General features: G+C 43.7%; 2 protein-coding genes across 15 annotated transcripts in view; both read right to left on the bottom strand.

The window, feature by feature from the left end:
* Nucleotides 1-19,220, bottom strand: part of SUN1 (Sad1 and UNC84 domain containing 1) — a 34,905-nt gene extending 15,685 nt beyond the window's left edge. For 5 of the 14 annotated variants that reach the window (XR_012588827.1, XM_074598676.1, XM_074598677.1 and 2 more), the window contains exons 1-6: nucleotides 14,026-14,159; nucleotides 7,670-7,766; nucleotides 2,151-2,345; nucleotides 1,626-1,816; nucleotides 448-474; nucleotides 153-347 (exon numbers count right to left, since the gene is read on the bottom strand). Coding sequence is in view for 13 of the 14 variants with exons in the window: in XM_074598676.1 (XP_074454777.1) it covers nucleotides 153-347; nucleotides 448-474; nucleotides 1,626-1,816; nucleotides 2,151-2,345; nucleotides 7,670-7,746 (685 nt within the window). In the remaining variant the exon portion in view is untranslated. Of the gene's footprint in view, nucleotides 1-152; nucleotides 348-447; nucleotides 475-1,625; nucleotides 1,817-2,150; nucleotides 2,346-7,669; nucleotides 7,767-12,491; nucleotides 12,828-14,025; nucleotides 14,160-14,625; nucleotides 14,700-15,446; nucleotides 15,587-19,117 lie in introns of those variants that run through there. The other 9 variants (XM_074598671.1, XM_074598672.1, XM_074598674.1 and 6 more) reach the window with 9 other exon arrangements.
* Nucleotides 19,221-20,978: 1,758 nt separating this feature from the next.
* The window catches only part of DNAAF5 (dynein axonemal assembly factor 5), a 29,342-nt gene continuing 27,793 nt past the window's right edge, over nucleotides 20,979-22,527 (bottom strand). Inside the window, exon 13 of the mRNA XM_074597539.1 lies at nucleotides 20,979-22,010. Within this exon, the coding sequence (XP_074453640.1) occupies nucleotides 21,871-22,010 (140 nt within the window). The 3' untranslated portion in view covers nucleotides 20,979-21,870. The remainder of the gene's footprint in view (nucleotides 22,011-22,527) is intronic.

Here is a 22,527-nt window from a genome sequence, read left to right as displayed (position 1 = left end):
AAGGCATTTCATATACGCTGATCTCTAAAATTTAGTTATTGGTAAATTTAGCAGGGTAGTAAAAGTACTTAAATAACACTCTGTGGAAAATGCATCAACTAAGCTGTATACCATTCTGCTATCCAGACAAGACAGAAGAGAAAGTAACTTACTAGATGCATGTTTCTGGCTCCTGTCCCTGGAGTAAATTCTGGAAGTTGGCACATGAGAAGCTGAGTATGCTGTGAGAACCTCCTTCCGTTCCGAAAGCATGCTGCAGTCATTGCATGTGTAGCCATTGATCATTGTGGTCTGCATTTCTGCTGCTGCTAGATCGCCGTTTCCCTGTGTCAGTGTAGTATCACTACCTAGCAAACCAAGAGTAAAACACACCGAGCATTGGCATCAGTATTGTCATCACTAGTTACCATTAAACAGAATGTGGAAGGAAAAGCAAAGCGTAGTTACCTTTAGGGTCACCTTCATCATCAAGGCCTTCAAAAGAAAAAAAAAAAAATTTAGTCCCAAATACAAGGAAGTCCTTTAATCCTGTAATCAACTATGATACCTGATGTGAACTCAAATTAGAAGTCACACTAATTTTAAGACTGCAAATAAAAGGTACTTTATGATTAGTATTCTAATTCTTAACATTCTGCCATCCACCACACGAACAGATCCATACATTCAGACATTAATGTGGTAGGGTAACAGTGAAAAGAATTCTACCATGGAAGCGGCAGACAATGTGAGTGACAGCTACACCTTTTCTTAGCTCCCATGTGACTTTAAAGCAGCTAATTACAAGCTTATGCTGTTTCTGTTGCTTGGTAACTACTTTGGTACTACTGTATTTTAAGATCCTGTGTTAAGAGTCAGGTAACCGAAAGTTTAGAACGTGTTCTACTAAGATTGAAACAATTCTTCGCATTAGGACTCTGGGAAGGTCACAAGCATACTGACTAGAAACAAACAGCCTCATTGGAGACCTAACAAGTTGTTGTTCTCCTACGCAACACTTTACCTAGACAATACTTTAGGTAGACAACTCACATATTTTCCCTCTTCAATGAAAAAAGTAGGTTCCAGAAAGGCATACTTGTATATATTCGCAAAACCAAACCAGTCACACACAAACACCCTCTCAGGAAATCTTTAAGTGCCACTAATTTGAAACTTTCAGATTAAGTTATGTTAAGTTGAAACACACTTCTGCCTATAAACAAAAAAAAAAAAAAAGCTTTTCCTTTATCCTTTAAAGGAAAAGTTACATGTTTGCGTTTTTTTAAATACAGTACTTTACACACATTTTGAAGAAAGTAATGATAAAGAGATATTTACAACTATTTAATCCGTGGTATTGCATCACGAAATTGTATACATTTGCCTGACATATTAACTTGACTGTGCAGTGTGTCCTGATGCTGCCTATGCCAGTAAATCAAGTATACAGATTGGACTGTGAATTTCCAGTAGGCATTTTAGCAAGCAGACATCTACAGCAAAAGATTAAGTACATGCACACATTTGAGGGCAGGATGGAAAAATGCATGGGGAAAAGAGGGAAGATGCGGACATATGTTTATATGCACCAAACCATAAGCCGTTTTCACAGTCTGATATGAGCAACGGCAATGATTACCTACCCCAGAAATGATCAACTTCTGTCTGCTCTCGAATCAAAGATTCATCCAATACAGTGGATACCATTGATGCATCACTGGCATGGCTATTGAAACTGCTTTGGCTAAAAATGGAAGAGCTGGATAGATTTTTCCTCGGCGTGTGTCTTACACTGCCAGATTGTTTATTCATACTTTTGCGTTGTTTCATCGTCCTAGGAAACAAAGCAAAGACGAATAAGACATAGCACTAAAGATGCAAGTTTCTCTTCGTCTCTCATTTTAAATGAAAAAAAGTCAAGGTATTTTAACGCTGACAGGACCAGACAGCTCAAATCAGGCTTAAAAGAAAATCCTCACATTCAAGCACCAATACTTTTGCAAAGGCTTCATTGCAAGCCACATGATGAACATAATTTTCAAAGTATGGCAGTAAACATTGAGAACAAAGACTAAAACGGTAGGTAACCTACGTCTGACTATCACGTTCCAATAGGAAGCCTCAAGACTGCAACCAATAAATTAACTTGTATGATAAAAAATGCTTACTTAGAAGACTGTACTCCGAAGGACATGTTTCCAGCATAAGAGCTGTCATGAAGGGTATCATTTCGTGCATCATCTGATTTATTAAATCCCGCAGCAGCTAACCGTAAACTACGCCGTGACATTCTTGGTGAATCAAATACTGGATCTATTTTGTTTTCAGTCTCAAAATCCAAAGCAGATGAAGAATAACTTGAACTGCAGCAAAATAAGAACAGCAAAGTTACCAGAGTTTAAGGGAAAATTTCCCTAGTAAGAAACATGCCCTTCAAGTTAGTCTAAATTTCCACTAAAAGCAGTTTATCTGGGGTTACGGAGCAATTCCCACAAGATGCGCCATGTAACCCAAATAACTTAGAAGTATGTAAGCGTTCAAGGTTCTCTTAAGCAATTCATATTACAAGTTTAACAACTGAAAGCAAATCACAGAAAGAAACAACCACCATGGAAACCATATTTGAAGTTGAGCCAGAGCAAGCATTCGTTCTACAGCCTCAGACAAACAGTCCTTTTGGGACCAATTTGAGAAAGGAAGCTATTCATGACACAATTTCTTCACCACGCCTAGCAGCAAATTAAAAATCATGATGCACTCTAAGCTGCAAGGTAAAGATTAATTTATAGTCAAAGTTTTGGTTTTCTTATTTATTTTGTGTTTGTCAATTCCTTGTTTTGAGAACCAAAGATCCATATGCCACACTACTCCAAATTTTCATCTCCCAACAAGCAGGAACTTCCCCCCTTTAAGATACTTAAAGGCTTCCCTACTTCAGCTACATTAGTTTAACTACTATTACTTTTTAAAAAGTGCTTTTAAAAGACTTCTTAATTTAATGCAAGTAATTGGAAATATTTAACTCTGTACAAATAAATGTTTAGAGTCTTTCATCTGTTTTTCTCTGTTTTATCCTACAGAGCCAAGTTTACATGTAGACAAGCTTCACATCATTACCCCAGGAACTCTACTCCACACTTTTACACTCGATTCTCTCAGAACCTCCACAAAAAACTTATAATAAAGACAAAGCAGCAATACAAGGCAAATACAAACGGATTTAACAGAGGAGTCAGTAAGAAGTACATTTACTAAAACATAAGTTTAGCCTAAGGTAGAATACTCCTACTTACAGCCAAAGGAAACACTCAGTTGTGTAATTGAGCAGAGCTTGTTGTCACAGCGTATCGTGCAGGAGGAGGCCAGGTCCTAGACCCACTCAGCACTGTGACCCAAAATATCTACACACTAAGTGCTCTAGGCCAGCTTTCCTACAGAGCCTGTCCCCACCTTGGGCCGCAGGGATATACAGAGCTGTAACCGCATTTACTTCAATATTCCTGGGTTTTTCATTTGTTTTCTTTTAAAAGAAGAGCTGAGCAAGGTATTGCTCAGCTCCTTCTCCCCAAAATAATAAACAAAAACAAGCAAGTAAATTAGGTCTGAATGAGTAGATTCTACTGCACAATCTGTATTTGAAATGAAAGCTTTCCCTTTAAAAATACATATAAACAGCTACTATAAAAGATATTTGTGCAAAAACAGTTTAATGGAAATAGTTTTCATATAGAACCGTTAAAGACCCCCAGAACATTACGAAAGAATATTATGATATGTATTATAGAATCAGATTCATTTAGGTTGGAAAAGACCTTTAAGATCATCAAGTCCAACCATTAACCTAGTGCTGACAAGCTACCACTAAGCCATGTCCCTCAGCACCACGTCTACACATCTTTTAATTACCTCCAAGGATGGCAACTCAACCACGTCCCTGGGTAGCCTATTCCAATACTTGACCACCCTTTCAGTGAAGAAATTTTTCCTGATATCCAATCAAAACCTCCCCTGGCATAACTTGAAGCCATTTCCTCTTGTCCTATCCTTGTTATGTGGAAGAAGAGACCAATCTCCACCTCACCACAACCTCCTTTCAGGCAGCTAAGAGTGATAAGGTCTCCCCTCAGCCCCCATGATTAATTTGGCATACAAGTAAGTTAACATCAGAAGGCCTAGTAGCTACACTTACAGTAATGATTCAGTTCTGACAAGGTGGGTGTGCTTTAGAAGTAGGTTTATTGATTGCTCCACAACGCAAAGTAAAGCCCATAAGATGGATGGGACTGTGTTAGAGCCCATGAACTGCATTTCTTTCATCTGAAAAAAAAAAAAACCCTAACCCAGACTGCACTGCAGGAAAGCAGCCAGTTGCTCCAGCAGCAAACCGGCAATCAGGCCTCAGGACCAGACCAGCAAAATAACTTCTCCCGTTGCCCACAGGTACACAGATTTGATGTCAGGTCTTCAGCACCGCCTGCTTGGTCTCATCTGTCTGCCCTGCTAATGCAGCACAGCCCTGAGCGAGGCAGGAGTCTAAGCACAGCTTAAGACAAACCCAGCATACATTACTATATACATTATGCTTATTAATCCTTGGTTACATTTGGGTGGAAGAAGAGGAAATAAGAGAGGAACCTCCTCATGTGAAAACAGACTTAGTCTACATTTGATTACATTCAAAAGGATTAATTTTTACAGTTTTCAAAAATATTGTTTAGACAGCTCGCACCCTGACAGATGTGAATTGAGAATATGGGCTAAATAAGGCCCTTCCTGTTGTTCATTCTGAAAGGGTCAGAGCCACAATAGTTTACTATCGAGTCCCTCCCTTAACAGTTGTTTCCGAACTCGGTTTTGCTATTTACACTTGCCACTACGCATTTGCTTTTCCTCATCTTCACCCAATGTTTCTCACAGATACTCAATTCACAAGAACACAAAGTACACAGGACAAGCTGACAGCTGTCACCAGCCTCAATTTGTTTCTGTTTATGAACACTTGCTGTTATTTAGTATCTCAAAGAGCATTTATATCAGTTTGGGTTGGATACATAGCTTGGAATTGGGCTCTACCATCTAAAAAGAAAAAATAATGGCAGCTTCTCTCTTGCTTGTGCAGGATAACTCTCTTCACATTTAAAGTGAATTACTTGCCCTCTGTCAGCAGGACAGTATCTAGAAGCCTCCTAACTTCCCATCTCACTTTTCGACGCTTTGGAAAGCGGCCTTTTTTCTTCTACAGAAGAGACTACAGTAAACAACCCTGCCTTTCCTTTCACGGGACAGAAATGACCTTGTACAATGATGGTCCTCCTATCAAATATGTATGGCTAGCAAAAAACATCTTAAAGGTGGGATGCAATTGGCCTACACTCCTAGATAACCTACACAAACAGTGCAGACTCCGGTTCCTTTGCCCAACAAACAGCTCCCATGGCTGCTGGCAGATCTGCTGACAGGATCTAGTCTTACATTTCCAACTTCTTAGCTATTACCTTCACACCTCCTTCACTGAAGCTTCTATAGAAGAAGAGAGTCCTGGACTCTGGTGGGTTAATTTTAAGGTTTATTTATAAGTGTAATGAGAATGAGGTCTGCCAATTGTAGCACACCTATAGCTCTGTCTGGAGGACCTTAAGTGTTATTTATTTTGTAAGTATTCCTTGGAATGAAATGGGCAGTAATGTTCTTGACTATTCAAGATAATAATAGAGAAATGCAATGCACCTACAGAACTATAGCTAAACAAATGTCTTTAACATGGACGCAGGCATATAATCAGTATATGAATGTTTGTACGCTTTCTGACCAGGGCACTGCTTGTATTAACTGACCAAGGACATTACCTCAACGAGTTTAGCTATTGCTTCCATCCGTCCCAGAACACACATAAAACCAAAAGGATTTTATTCAACTATTTTGCGGAAAGCTACATCCTGACACAGGAAAAACACCCCAACCCAAATTCTTATTAATGTAAACCATGTTTGTGAAGAAAAGGCAGTGTTAAAGGTACCCGAATTGACAAAAACAACACATTTCAAAAGATGACAGTGACTAAAGGAAAGATCAGCCTGAAGTGGGGGGTGTAAATTACATGTTGACAAGTGGGTGAGATTCACAAGTTTGACTTATGTTTTGAGGAAGATAAAGGTTATTTAGCTGTATCAGTTTAATGCTTTTTTGATTTGGACTGGAGAAGTAAAAGCACAAAGCAGAAGCGCTACAAACAGTTATGAACACACAGTAATCCCAGTGAGTATTAATACAAATCCTATTAATAGGTCATAACCAACTCTATTAATAACTTTGTGGTATCTAACTTCACTGTACTTCTTTCTGCAGTGCTACACGCACAAGACAATTTCTTTAAAGTAACTCACAGACAGATTGTGTAAAGACTGAATTATCAAAGGCAGAATGAGCCAGATCAGAATATAAACAAAATACACACAGGTGAGGGGCAGAGAAGGAGCACATAAATCATCTGTCATTGTCCAGCATGCCTTTTCTTGAAGTTAGTAAACCTACTTGTATTTAACCAACATTTTACCCATGTCTTTCTAAAAATTCAGGAAGACATGCAATTTAATTGATGCAATGTAAAACACATCCCATGCTGCAATACTATCAACTTCAGGCTGTAGCTAAAAAAACAAACAAACAAACAAAACCCCCAAAAAAACCCCAAAACAAAACACATGATCCCCAATGAAAACTGACAACGCTACAGTTTTAGAGTACACAAAAGCAAGAACATTAAGTTAGTGATCTCAATTCTAGTTTTGCCAACTTTTTTTGTTGGCAAGTAGCCAAGTATTCTCCAACCTAAATACTATATTTTAAATACATTACATAGCAACAGTGATCTACAGGCACAGAATAGAAAAGCAAACTCATACAGCATCCTAATGAACAAAATTCTTTTTTAAACTTGAAGTTTCCTAAACTAATAACTCAGGCTTACCGATGTATTCTTGCTTCAAAATACAGCTACTAACAACAGGAAAAGCTAGATAGATTAAATCAGCATCCACAATCTGCTCTATTAATACTAAAAAACCTCAAATGGACATCACAACATTGATTTTGAATATGTAATACAGAAACTAGCAAACACTACAGAGTTATTTTTAGAAAACGGAAGTGATTTAAGACAAACAGTCTAATAATGGTCAATTTAATGAAAAGATATAAGAAAAAAAGCAAGCTCATTAGAATACAGATTTTACATTCACACAACAAGCAGTTTTGCTAAAAAAAGTAATCAAACATGAATTCCTGCCAAGTTCCACACTAGTAGCAACAAGTGCATATCAATCAGTGTTTTGAAGTGAAAACGCTGCCAAGTCACAGAAGAAAACACATACAGAAGTTACAAGACATACCAGAAAACATCTAAGAATTTTGATGACGTACTTACAGAAACAGAACAGCAATTGTAACTAGGTGGAGACTCATTTATTCATAGCAACTAATAAACACTGAGTCATTATCTTAGTCATTGTCCTGTTAGTTCAGCATGTATTCTTTCCTCCATTTAGGACACAGCAGTTATTTTCAAAACAGACTAGATAAACCATGCTTCTTCAAAGAATTCAACTACTTACCATGAAAGCTAAACTCTTCAGAATTAACAACATTCAGAGAACATATAGTTTCTCTACAAGAAGAAAAGAGTTCTCACCTGAGTGCATATGTATAGCCAGTGTTCTCTGGCAGACAATGGGGAGGAGTGTACGTGTGTAGACGTGAAAAGTCCATGTTGACTGTTTCAAATCATACTGTAAAAGGTGAAAATAAAGTAATGCAATGACTTAAAGTTACTTAAAGTCAATGTAAGAGCCCTTGCACTGTTCAGCCTGTGTTATGAAGTATCGAAATAAAACAGCTACCGTTACCAGAAATATGGAGCTCTCAGTATTTCATCAGTATTGCTGCTAGTGCTAGATATCCCTTATCATCAGTGCATGAAGCTCAGCATCTTTCTGACCACAACTTTCTTTCTAGTCTATTTTGAGCAATTTCCGAGTTCTCTGGAACATTACTGCAATATGAGCCAAACTGTTATCACAATTGCACTACAACACTTCCATAGGAACTAAGTTATGCTGGCATCCCCAAAAGCTAAGCATAAAGATTTTTAAAAAAACCTACGTAGCCGTACTTTGAGGTCTGTTCACAATGAGTTTTGCTTTGAAAGCCCACTGAGCAAAGCACAGGCTGTTCTGTGCACCAACATGTGTAACACAGATGAAGCCTGAGAAAGATTTTACATATAGTCAAATTATTTTACCCTGCAACCTTTGAACACCATCCACTAAGCAGCAAGGGAGCTTCCTTCATTTCACATCAAATTGAAATATTTGGTATCGGTTAATTTATTCTTGTTATAAAAACACTGAACACACACCCTAGCAGAAGAGCCAGCAGCAAAATGACTCACATGGCTAGAATTAGGTACATTTTCCAGGGTGCCATCCACTTACAAAAAAAAAAAAAAAAAACAAACCACACCCAAAACCAACCCACACTTGTAAAGCTTTCTTTGAAAGGTTTTATAATTTTAGGAAGAAAACAAGAATTGATGTTGGCATATCAAGAAACTTGTGGAGCTGCACGGGTGACTACTTGTGGTATTATGTATGATTTGACTTTTAAATTCAAAATATTTGCAAAAAACATCGAGCCCTTCTCAGTTTATTAGACACAAAAAATGTTTTGCTTTTCTAGTAAAGATTCTTTGATAGCAGGTTATTTGTGGTTAACAAAGAGGGATTTGGCTATCCTGGATTTGCATGGTTAGCAAAGCAGAATCCTGTCTATTTTCAGATTATCTACAGCTCCTGTTTCAGCAGCAGTAAGGATATTCCACACAACTGTGTTGACAAGGCTAAACTAAGGTAAAAATACCCCTAGCTACACTTTAATTCTTATAATCAAAACTTCAACAAGTATCTCACTTTGGAGATACACTTTGCTATGCTGAAATAGGAGTTATTTTGTATAGCTACATATACATAACAAATAGTCAAAAAGCAGAGTCACACATACAGGTAATAAGCAGTTCAAAAAGAAATCTCTACACAACACTAAAATGCTCTTACTCCACCTGTAGCCTCCAAATCCCGATATCAATAAGGCAGAAGGATTATCTCTATTACTACTGAAGACAGTTTCCTTCTTGTTTTTAAAAAAAAAAAAAAATATCAAAACTTACAGGCCTAAACATTATAGCTTTCTGAAAGCAAGCACCTCCCATGAGTTTACGGGGATAATGAAAATTAAGGTCTCTCGCTTCTGCTATTTATAATATTTAAAGACTGGTGTGTGGAGAAAGAATTTCTATTAAGTCATCTTTTTCTAAACTTAATTCACTGGTCCCAGAGCCATAATGCTTTCACTGGCTTGCATATAAAATTTGTTGTTTGTTTAGAGGAAGCTTAAATCAGTAGTGCAGAAGTATTAGCAAAGCTGTCTGATTCTCTTGCTAGAATAAGCAGCAAATACTGCTAGAATACACAACAACTGCTGCCATACTTTAAAAACAAATAAGAGCTCATTTTAGGTCATAGGAAACAGACCAGAAAGCAACAATTCCTCAGTAATAAAAGTGGAAATACAGTGAATTTCAAGAGGAGGATTGCTGATAACATCAGATAGCACTCGTTTTAAACAATAACAAAACAGATGTCTCAGACATGTGACTATTGAAATTCAAAACCATGATTAAGGTTGATCTGTTTAAACTGGTCCATCCCAACAGAAAGACTGTTGAAGCCACAAGCCACGGATGCCTCTGTTTAGTTTCCACTGGAGCTGATCTCCACTGCTTAGCACACACCATTTCATCAATAAATCTACTTTTTAACTGGCAACTCAATAGCTGATATCATGCTTCTGACACCCAGCGATATTTTCCCACATGGAAAGCCAGACTATGTGAGTGACCTTTCAGTAGCTACCCAACCCCTCCCTCTGCCTCTGCTACCCATACTGGCAGGGCAAAGGCAGGCTTTGAAAAATAACATACTGGCTCAGCTTCTTTCCTGTTCTTTTCCCCCTTCCCACCAGTTCTCCATTTACTTGACTTCTAAATAAAATGCTAGAATTTACATCATACTCCTTATTTGCTAAGGTTTGAAATATATCATTAAGTTAGTATTAGAGAAAATACGTACTTGACAATGGCATGGCTAACCGAAAAGCCTTGGAGATATTTATGCATAGGTCTATTAATAGCTGGTTTTCATAGCACCAGATCTCTAGTAAAGATAACAGGTTTTACCATTGGGACATCACATAGTTAGAAATCACTCTTAGAACATTTAGGGGCTTGGTTTGATTCATTGTCTGATGCTCTAAAATTAATTCAGACTGAACGGGAAAAACATTTACTCAATTTTTCAAAACAAAACTGACTTAACTGACTTAAGCAGAACTTGAAAATAATCTTCAGAGATAACCACCACAATTTCAAAAACAAGCATCTAAAATTTACTATTGAACTGGATTCTTTTAAAAAAAACTTGGCTACTAATTCAATAGCTTAATTTTAGTTATCCATTTCTTCAAAACAGACTCCACAAAACAAACAGTCAACCCAATTTATCGAGAAATATTCTAAATGCTTATTACAGCAGAACTTTAAACTATGGAACAGACCAGGGGTGGGTAGAAGACAATAACTCCCTCTAATTTGTTCACTCATGTTTAACAGCACTCCCACCTTTCATATATTATTTCTTCTCATTTATGAAGTTTTCATATACAACTGGAACAGAAACACGCCAATAAAATATTTTTGAAATTTAAAACCACAAAACTTGGCAGAGAACCTGAGGGGTAGACACAGGACTTAATTCCAGTTTAAACAAACACTTGTGGGTTCCCAGCAGATTTCTGGTTTAGGTACCATAGATCTGTCTGGATTCAGATTCATATAGGCTTTTGGTATCGGCTTTGCTGCAAGCATTATTGGGCCTTCAAGTAGCCTTTTTTCCTCCCTCAGAAGCCCATAAATACCTAAGTACTAAAGGATGTATAGTGAAAGAACCCACCAAGCAATAAGAGGTCATTTATAGGACAACCTAAAGGCAATTAAAAAGAAGCACACATTTCAGCTAGAACACAAGCGGACACTAGAATGTGCCTCAACTTATGAGCTACCTTCCACGTTCCTGCAGAGGCAGCAGCTGGATTATTTGCTTTTTTTGGAAATGCAGAAAACAACAATCATCTCAAGTGTCACCTCTCCTTTGCAATTCAACTGAATCAGCGTTACAATAAATGAGCAGAGTAGAAGGGCAGAACACAAGGAAGCAGAGGGACTCCTGTAATCAGTGCATCAGAATTTACCTTTGCACAAAGCCCCTTGGCTGCCTCCAGAGGATGTGGGCTATGAAGTATGAGTGACATGAGACCGCACCACTACCTCACAAGCCTGTTTATCTGAAAATCACTTTCAGAATCAGCCGGCCTCAGTACCCTAGTACAGCTGCAGAAAGCGTCCTGGCTTTCAAGGAAGGTGATGAAATGCTCTGATAGTGGCCTTTAAGCACAGAAACATCACAAGAGGGGAAGTAGCACCAAACACACATCGTATATACTCTGCAAGCACGTGGCAAGGACAAGGGTGAACTACCACTGAAGTCTTTTTGGGTACATAAATAGACTTCTATCAACATACTATCTAGGCATTTCCTCACAACCACTCTTTGTGACCAAGGAAGTGGTAATTGCTATTTCACAAACGAGACCCTGGCAGAGTAGAAATATTCACCAGGAAGTCTGTTATAGAATTGAGAAAATTTGCAAGAAAGCATGTCTTATTTTCTACATTACAAGGGGTAAAAAAATTACACATTTAAAGTCTTAGATGTTGACAGTACTATCTCAAGTAGAGCCTATTCTATCCTTATCTTTTAAAGCAAATAAACTAAGTTTAAGTCATGATGTAACATACTAATGCCACAAAAGCTAAAGAGACTTTTGGGAAAATTATTAACAACAATGAAACAGGAGCATGCAACCCTATCAGTTCCTGAGAGCAAGCTACTGTTATTGGTAATGTCAAATTTTATTTATTTCTCTCAGAATAACCAATAAAATTAAAATTTGGTAAAAAGAAAAAAGAGGCAAATTCCTAAGTAAATATACTCTACGAAGAATGCTTCCACATACCCAATTAACTACTAGTTTAAACAGGCTGAAGAGCAAAGAGCTCCGAGCTAAATCAACATTAAAACATACATTCTTAAAGCATTGGCATTCCTTTAAAACAAACATACAAAGGCAAGCAAAGAAAGAGGTCGTAAGTAATAAAATTTACATTTTAAACGAAATGTTACCATTGAATATTATGGCAAAGATCCCCAAAACACAGGCGCCAAACTGCAAACATACTGACAAAAGTAAGAGGTTCTTCACAAAGCGGTGATATTGCATATTCACATTAAGAACCCTTTCAAATGGCTTTTAAAAGAAAGGTTGATAGAGACCGGGTATACCTTCGGCTATGGTCAAACAGTAGAGTTCGTTGTTTACACACACAGCACCAAACGCCGCACGGGAAGACACCGACTCATTTTACGAGCCGGGAATCAGCCCAGGCTGCCTCACAGTGAAGCACACATACACCCCGAGCCCAGCGCACAGGCCGCACCGGGCCGCGGCGTTCGGCGAGATCCGACGCTTCGCTCGCGGCCTCCCCCATCGGCCTCCCCAGGCCGCCGCAGACGTGGGGGGAGGCCGGGCGGGCGCTGCCCGCTCCCGGGACACGCCGCGCCGCGCCGCGGGGTCCCAAAATGGCTGCCCGGCCCCAACAAAGGCCGCGGGGTGCGGCGGCCCCGGCCCCGCCGCTCCGGGGCCGTTCGAACAGAGGGGCCGCGGGGCCGCGCCGGGAGCGCGCGCCAAACAAACGGCCGGTACGTCACGCCTGCGCGTTTTAACCCTCAACTCGCCGGCGGGGGGCGAAAGGCGTGTTTTACCCGGGATCTCGCGTTCCCAGAGCGCCTCAGAACTAACTGAAACCCACACCGACAGCCTACCCTTTGTAAGGCCGCTGACTCCCGCACCCTGAGATGGCCGCAGTCACCCGGGCACGAGCCAAGTAGCACAGATTTAAGGGCAGATGATATATATCTGCCGTATTTACTAATATAGCACCGTAAAAAGCCTACCAAGCTTGTCAGTAAGATCACTTACAACGCAAAAGCCTGCAGCGCGCTCCCATAACATTATTATGAAAAACAGCAAATAGTAATACTAGCAATTACTGCTCATAATACCTCTTCCCCATAGATGAGAGGGAAAACCAGACATTAACTTGGAAATTCAACAGAAGCATTGGCCTCTAACAGTCTGTTGCAAAGCACTAAGAAATTTTTGTTTTTAAAAGTGAGCAAAGAAATACTTCCTTTTTGTGAAATGTTAAAATGAAAACCAGGAGGGGATAGGGGGATTGCAAGTGAGATGCAGAACTTGGAATTTGCTAGCCAAGATTTTCCTTTCCTATATTACAAACAATGCCTTCGTTTAATAAATAAAGGGACATAAAATGAGGCAAACCAAATACTCTTTCTTCCCAACAGACATAAAACTTCTTCAGACTGACAGAAAACAGGCACAGTTGCGCACTTCAGACACTTCCACCCCTGTGGTTACCGAAGGGCTGCCAAACGTGATCACCGCACCAGGAACACCACTCTATCATCTCGAGATCAGCACAATACTGAAATATCACATTTTGCAGCAAAACAACAAGCACTCACTCACTCAGTGAATGATGCCGAACTCTTTTCCAGTGAAACCCTCTCTGCTTAACACCACTTTCCCACAGCAGCAGCTCACTGACACCAGCTGCCCTGAGGTGACAACAAGGGAGGGCAGCCAAGACAGGTTCGGCAGTACCCGGCACCAGACCACACCAATTGCCATACGTTACCTTTGCACTAAAGCTCAGCAGCTGCAGTGAACACAGGCACCACAGCACACTTATCAATTCTTTCTAAATCAGAGTCGAAAGCTGCAGGTTATAGTTACCTCTGAGAAGAAAACGCTCCAAGTGCCAGGCCAAGAGGCACCCAAGCAGGCAGACAGCCACGGCACAGATTTGTCTCTCTCCTTCCAGCGCCGATCCAAATAACTTCGGTCTCTAAAGAGAGGTCAGCATTTTGACCCAGCAACCCCAGCCCGCTCTCCAACGCGACGCCCGCCCGCCCTGCCGGCACCGCTGCCCGAGCCGAGGAGGAGGAAGCCGATCTCCTCCCCGCCCGGACCGAGACACAACGCCCCGAGGCTTCCCATGCGGGCGGCCGCCTAGTGCGGCCCTGGAGCCCGCCTCGCCCGCGGACCGGCCCTCACGGCGGGAAGCGGCGGCGGGCGGGCGAGGGGGGAGCGAGCGGCACCTACCGCCGGTCAGGGGGCGACAGGGAACCGGGGGCGGTTGTCAGCGCGGCAACGGCCGGAACGGGCTGGCGCCGAGCTGCCTGCCAGCCCCCCCCCGCGCTCTGAGGAAACGCGGCCTGAGCCCTGAGAGAAAGCGGAGACCCCCGCCCGCCCCAGCGCGGCCGCGGGGAGGGAGAGGCTCCCCCTCACAGGAGGCAGCGGAGAGGGGGTACCGGTGCCCGGGGTGGGGGTTACCTGGCGCCGGCAGAGCGAGGGACAGGCAGAGCCGGCGGCGGCAGCAGAGATTGGCCTGGCCCCGCCCGCTTTGCCGAGGCCGCCGGGAGCCCCCGCCCCGCCCCGCCCCGCCCGCGCGGCGCGTGCCGCCAGCGCCCCCCTCTGCGGCCAGGCCCGCCCGCCGTAACCGCCCCCCTCACACCGCCCTCAACAGCCCCTCACGCACCGCCCCCCTCACACCGCCCTCAACAGCCCCTCACGCACCGCCCTCCTCACACCGTCCTCCACAGCCTCTCACGCACCGCCCGCAACAGCCTCTCACGCACCGCCCCTCACGCACCGCCCTCAACAGCCCCTCACACAGCCCGCTCACACCGTCCTCCACAGCCCCTCACACACCGCCCGCAACAGCCCCTCACGCACCGCCCCCCTCACACCGCCTTCAACAGCCCCTCACACACCGCCCCCCTCACACCGTCCTCCACAGCCTCTCACGCACCGCCCCTCACGCACCGCCCCCCTCACACCGCCCTCAGCAGCCCCTCACACACCGCTGCCCTCACAGCCCTCCACACACCATCCCTCACACAGTCCCTTCACACCCAGCCCCTCACACCCCGCTCCCCTCAAACCCAGCCCCTCACACAGCAGGGCTCATCGCGGGGCTTCCCTCCTCCTCAGCAGACACCCCTCCATGCTGGACCCGTCTCCCCTGAAGCTGCCCTTTCCTGCCTCGGGCTCTTCCCTCTGGCAGCACCGTCTTGCTGGCGGCCTCCCCCTCCACAAAATGGAGCTGTGGGTGCCTCTGGGCTGAGAAAGGCCAAGGAGGCAGGGAGAGTTACCTCTAATTTCCACTTCTGCCTCTGCTGCTTGGATTCTCGTTGACTTTCTTTCCCAGTATTTCTGCTTCTCCTCTCGCTGTTCCCTTCCCACTCAGCCCGTTTTGGATTTTCTTTCCCTTTCGCTTGCTGTTCTCCTCTAAGGCTTCTGGCACTTACACAACACTCCCAGCCCCTCGGCGGAATTTAAGCCTGCTGGATCGTGCTCACGCGAGCGTCGCCGGTGCCAGCAGCAGGCCGCAGTGGCCGCCGGACAGCCCCACCGCAAAGAAATGTCACGGGCCTGCTTTTAGCAGAGGAGTCGTGGTGTGGAACGAGCCCCGGAATGTCTGCAAATACCTTCAATTTGAAACAGGTGCCTGAGTCACGGTTTTGCGACACCTTTGGTCTCCCCCAGCCTGCGGTTCTCTGGGCATCGCAACGCTGGGCGCAATGCAACCGCCAGGGCGGTTCAAACGGCAGGGAAGAGAAGCACAGGGAATGGCTCACTCGAGAGAAGGTCGTCAGGCCAAGAATTGTTATTTACTTGTGTGCGCGCAAGAGAAATGACAGCTTGCTGGGAAAGACTGGATGATAAATATGTGATTGTATGATATATCTATGTGACTATATCTATAGGCTCTATGTACTTGTTTGGATACAAAATGGGTAAAAGCATTTTAGGCAATTACTGTTTGTTTTAAAAGAGTTTTTCTGTAGCTATGTGAAAGTTTTAAGATGCTGCAGCCGAAGCTGAGCTGGTCCCGGCAACACTTGGACACCCAGAGGGGATTTGGCCCGAGGCACAGCCGCTCCCGGCAGATGGCTGGATGCTCTGCAGGAATCGCCTCACTTCTCTGACCGCCCTCTCCTTCTGTACGCAGCCCACACCTGGTTTTCTTGTCTTTATGTAATGTATAAGGGGTTAAGATAGGGCAAAATCACTTCATAGTTTTAATCTCCCTGGAATTCTTTGGTGCTGTAGGGCCAGGCGCTCTCGGGGATGTTTCTGCGCTGTTCCCCTGGAGCCCGCCGTGCAGCCGCACTCGCTGCCGGCAGGACGGGGCACAGTGTGCTCCCCGGCCCCGCTCCGGCTTCCGCTCGCTCCCTGGGCCCTGTTCCAGCTCCTGCTCGCTCCCTGGGCCCTGCTCCAGCTCCTGCGCTGCTCGGGCTTGTCCCCAGCAGTTGTTTTTCCATCAGGAGCCGGCCAAGCAGCTGGAGGAGGATGGCTTACACTCAGCTTTCCCTCCACTCCTCGGCTGTGAGGAGCAATAGAGCCTTTGGCTTCTGGGATTTAAGGGGAACTCGGTTGGATGTCCCAGTTTTGTTAAAAGGAGCTGGTACATATAGAGAATTAATTTTGCCATGCTTCAGAAGAAACTGCTCTGAGGCAAACAAAATTCTAAGTTTTTCAGCATCCAACAATGAGCTCTGAACATAAAGTGGGCTCACTTAATTTTATTGGCTAAGCTGAAGTCTGTAGAAAAATTGTCAAGAAGAATAAAAATTGATCGTATGAAAAATGTTTCAGTTGTAACACTCCAGAGGGCAGTTAAGAATTTAGGGAAAAAAAGCTTTTTTAACTAATGCCCAGTATAGGGAAACTGCGATACAAGGCCAAACCAATCCAAGGTCCACATCTCCCTAGTCCTACCCCTTCTTTCCGTACCTTCCCACTGTGATTCCCACATTTTTGCTTCCTTCCTTTCCCAGCGCGATTCCCACTCCCGTTCCCAGTGCGCTCCTGTGCTCACCCCGAGCAAACCTGTTCTGCTCCGAGTTCCAGCCCTTGCTGTCAACTACAAAAGTACAGGTCCCCACGGGGACTGACAGTGACAGAAACCAGTGTGGCAGGGTGTTTCTGACTGGTGACGCTGGGTGCAGGGCACGGCATGTTCCTGCAGGCTGGGAAGGGGGAAGCCTTGCCCTTCCCGGGGTTGTGGAGGGCCAGCTGTGTGTTTGCGGGTACGTGCAGCACTGGTGCCGGCGTGCTGAGCAGGGGACAGTGACAGGTGTGACAGGGCAGCGAGGGGACCAGGTCACTGCTCCCCAGGCTGGGGAGCGCTGGCAGAGTGACAGGGAGCTCAGCAGCAGCCCGGGGGTCGGTGGCAGCGTGTGGCAGGTATGTGCTGGGCAACGGGGACGCTGTGGAATCGTTCCTTAGCGTGAGGAAGCCTGGTGACCTTTACGTCCAAGGGTGGGGAGATGATCGTATATACGCATTAGTATGAAAATCACCTAAAGTATCTGGAAATCTGATTTCTTGCTCATTAAAGACAAAGTTTCTCGCCGTCTGGATCACACTTTATGGTTAAACTGAGGAGGGCCCCTTCCCTGCGCCATGGGTGCTGGCAGCCAAAGGCAATGGGTGCTCCACGCAGAGCAATTAGGTTATCAGGGAAGAGGGGGCTGCAAAGCACTTCAATTCAATTTTGCCAGGGGACGCTGCCATCGTCCTGACTTACAGGGGATTTCAGCCGTTAACAAGAAAAGCCGATTACATGCAAGACAGGCCGGCAGAGCAGCCGTTCTCCTCACAGCTCTCGTCTGCTGCTGCATCTCAGATGCTGCGGCTCGGGGCTTCCCTGGGGATTGATCTCAGTAAATGGACACAAGCCGGTTAACTGTCATTTTTGTGGATCCTTCAGCTGCCTAATAAGATTTTTTTTCTTTCTGTCTTTTTAAAACACAGTTAGAGCTTCAGGAGAAGGGCTGAGGCCCAGAGCAGGCCATTACGTGCCCTCCAGGACCAGCTCTGGTCCTCTCTGCCAGCCAGCCGTTGCTCACCCTCCCATGCAGCGAGCCTACCCCGGATCCGGCAAAGGAAACAAAGACTCGGCTCCTCTCAGATCAGCAGCCGACTCCCGCAGACCAGGATGTTCCTGCACCTCTGGGGCAGCGCTACGGTCTGTTCGTGTTGCGCAGATGAGGCACTTCCCCCAAGGGAGATAAAGCCTATGCAATATCCCAACAGAACTCTAATCTAATCTAGAGAGAACTATAGCTATTGTAGTATCACTTAAATATTGCAAATAAAACAATAAATAACTTATAGTATAATAACATAAATATTATTGTTATACGATACCATAATAGTATAGTATATAGTATAGTATGTATAGTATATGTATAGTATATATTTTTACTATGCAGTAAAGCTATACTATATACTATACTATTATATAGTAAAACTATACTATATGCTATACTAGTGTAATTATTTCTGGTTATTTCCAGTTATAATGGGAAAGTTGTTATACTGCAATAGCTGAAGTTCCACAGGCAGAGATTAGATTAGGTTGGAGTTCCGATGGGTTGTTGCAGTTTCTAAGACCTTTCCGGGTACAGCTGGAGCTGGTCCCTGGGGCACACGCTGCGCAGGACAAGCAGCCCAGGTGCCTCGGAGCATCTTTTTGGTGGACCCAGCCAAGACAGCGGCTGCCGCCCATCTGCAACCTGCCCAAAGCACCTCTGAGATCTGCCGAAGGACCCGCGTGGAGGAGAAGCGGATGGATCTGGGAACATGTGTAACCTCCAGGCTCTCCTAAAAACGCTCTGTGGTGCAGGCTTTCTCTCCAAGTCCAAGTGCCTCATTTGACAGTGCCCTCTCAATGGCTAATTAATTGATTCTATTTAAGGTAGCCAACACATATTTAAAAGATTCTATATTCAGTTAGACAAATGCATGCACTTACCAAAGACTTTGTTTTGCTGAGAATCCAAGTCCCAGGATCCTCCTCAACAGCTCCTGGAGCTTACGAGGGCGAAGAGAGAGACGCATCTGTTCGTCACAGGAAGGGCAGGGCTAAAGCCTGCTTATCTTAAGGGCCTGAAAGTTCGAGATAACAGTTTTGCCCCCAAAAATTGTCCTTGCTTAAAAGTTACGTAATAAATATGATCCTAGTAACGTTATGCAATGAGTGCAAATAAAATCTAATACCTATAACAGCTGGTCTAGCAAAACAGAAAAAATATTATCTATTTCACTTGTGTTCCTGCTGTTGCAGTAAAAGTTGAAGCTGAGAAAGCTGAGTCTCGAGGAAAATACCTTTAAAACCCAGGCTCATATACCATCCCCAGGAGACTGGATAATAGCACTTCTTTGCAAAGGGATTTGAGAAATTTGGGCTACATAAATGGCAGGATGGTAACCGATAAGCAGGGTGGACATATTGTTGAAGTCCTGTGTCCAAAACACTTTCTAATGAAAGGAGGTGGCGGAGGATATCTAGTTGGTCACACGTGCGTAAACACGACCAGGCTGCTGGTTAGCTATTAGAACATTCAATTCACAAAGCTCTGCTGGCTCTGAAGACAAAAGCTGGTTTGTTGGATGATGCGGAGATTTTTCTTTGGGAGGCATCCCACCACGGACTGTTCCAGAAGATAACAAAATGCTCAACATACACAGAAAAAAACTTTCCCGGCCCGCTGAAGATAGCAAGTAAGAGCTTCAGCTCCTCCTATTTGTACCCCAGCTTCAGAGCATCTTGAAAAACTTTGACTAGGTTTCACTTCACCTAAGAAGGTTCTCTTTTCTTCTCTAGGCCTGCATTTGAAGTTTTCAAATATCTCTTCTTTAGATCACCAGAGTAATTAAAAGCACCTGTGCAACATTGGTCCTGCAGCTATCACGCGGCTGCAGTCAGTGGCAAAGTGAAAGAATCTAAGTTTTGCCAACATGGGAACCTAAATAAAAATTGTGCCTGTAGTGACGTTGAGTAGGGTTGATGAGTAGGGTGGCCTTTTAAGGGAACTTTACAATGAGAACCGGGTTCTTGTTGCTGCAGCAAAACTTTCGGTTGCATTGGAAGAACCCGCTGCTTTGCAGCGCTTTGAAACGTTATTTTTTGAGAACAGAGTGTTGAATGAAAACTGTAAGGGCTCTGCTAGGATAGTTATTTCCAGTCTAATTAAATTGGCTTTTTTAGTCAGGAACCAGTTTCACAGAACAGCTGAGGCTGGAAGAGCCCTCCGGAGAAGAGGCAGTCCCCATCCCTGGCCAAGTGGGGGCAGGTCCAGCCCCTTTCCCAGGACTGGGCTCAGTCAGGTTTGGAGGGTTCCAAGGCTGGAGATGCCACAACGTCCATTCAGTGTCTTCCAGGGAGTTTTATTTCACTCGTATCATGCCTCCTAAGAACTTCGTCTGACCCTCCAGTGATAGCGATTTACATAGTTAATAATTACATAGTTAATAGCTATTGTCAACTGCTCAAGACAGGAATGGTTATATTTTGGGTTTTCATTTAAAGAAAAGACAACTTCACAAAGAGTACATATGATTTAAACCGAGTATCCTGTTCTACGGGAATGCAAAATGGCTTTTGGATCACTAAGCAGCTACCTGGTTATTCTCTATCCTTACCACAGCGTGAGGAGAATTACCAAACCCCACCGAGCCCGTTTTCACACTTGATACAAAGCCAAGCCACCTGGGAGATAGAACCCCAAAAGCACTTTTTGTCTATAATACAGATAATTAAAAAAATTAATAAGTCAGGATCCTGATTTTCCATGATTTGTGTGTGCAAGGAACAGCACACTACCCACGACGACTTAGACAAGAACCAAGGAGCTCACTTACTTTATTACATGGCCGAGAATATAAGCCGACACTGCAACTACACACTACAAAGGTCTTTTAAAAAAATAAATCAAGCTTTAACCTAATTTCATTTCAAAGTAATATGCAAACAAACGTTGCTTGCTTTCCAAGGCACAATGGTATAAACATAAAAACCAGAGACGCAATATATTTAATACAAACATATAAATACTGTTAATCTCAATGACAAACCAGCACGTTTCCTCCCATGTATAAACCTTAATCTAAAAAAGGTTAGCTTTATTCTCAGTCATGAAATGTAATACAATGACAAGAAAAACTATCCCTTTAGTGACACCTACTCGGAATACGTCCCTATTGTACCAGCACAGTACGTACGAGTACTCAAAACGCTACAAAATTTTGCTGCATTATGCAAGAGAAGTTTGGCTGGTTTTTTTGCTGATAAAACTGATCCTCACAGACCTGACTCTGCAAAGTTTGAATATTATCCGGAGTTTGAAATACTCCTTGAAAGAGTCCTCGCTGAATTCCATTAATAGCTTCGACATTAGACTTTACTTTGTTAAATAAATTATCTTTCTCAATTATAAATAGCATCAAATTCCTGAAAACCAGTCCTCCTTTAAACCTTGTATCTGAAAAACTTCCAATGCAAAGTGAATGAAAACATGGTTTTATTGCTAGCAAATACAAAGAACTGCTCAAACGGCAAAGAACACAGAATTGTGCCAGTTGGGCTTTTAATTGAGCTAATGGTGAACTTACAAAGAAAACCCGATCTATTTATTGCTCAGCCTTTCTTAGGCAAGTGAAAATAGGAAAATAATTCCGATGATACCAATTTCCAATCCAGTTCCCTAACGAGACTTCAGCAGCGACTCACGGAGCCGACTCTCGCGCTGACTGAATGTGACGCAGCAGTTGATTGCAATAGGCCGGCGTTCGGTGCTTGTGCACAGCCCCTTCGATTTCTCTCACCAGCAGTTCTGGGTATATATCACTTCCTTCTTTTAAAACTTCTGTAAAACAAACATATGTTTTCTACATCATCGGTTGCTCTGTCTTTCTCTATCCAAGTTCCCTCAAAGTAGCCGAAACCTACCCTGGAAGTTGTTCTACAAGTTGCACAGTCATGATAACCTGGTTCCTCACTCATTTGCCGAGGTCTGCACTTTGACATTGACGTGCTTGACCACAGACTGAAACAATAATAAATCCCAAAGAACCCACCAAGCAAGCTGGGATGCGGTCACATCCCGCAATGGTTCGTGTCTCTGCTTCATCTCCCGTACCACCTATAAAGGCTCGGGACACCGCAGGCACCCCCATGTTCCCGACAGCAGGTACCCCCATGTTCCCCCTCTGGTGAAGGCGAGGTAGAGCCTCACGTTCTGCATGCGGGGAGAGGCCTGAGCTCGCACTGACACCCAAAGGAGGGCTTCCAGTGACGCCAGCCTGGCTGATCAGCCTCTACTTGTATGTGCCATTTTCATCTAACACCTGAAAGCACGATTTAAAAGTTGCTAAAATTGTTAA

Source organism: Larus michahellis, chromosome 8 (assembly GCF_964199755.1).
Source record: "Larus michahellis chromosome 8, bLarMic1.1, whole genome shotgun sequence".
NCBI lineage: Eukaryota > Metazoa > Chordata > Aves > Charadriiformes > Laridae > Larus > Larus michahellis.
This window is presented reverse-complemented; position numbering and strand designations above follow the sequence as displayed.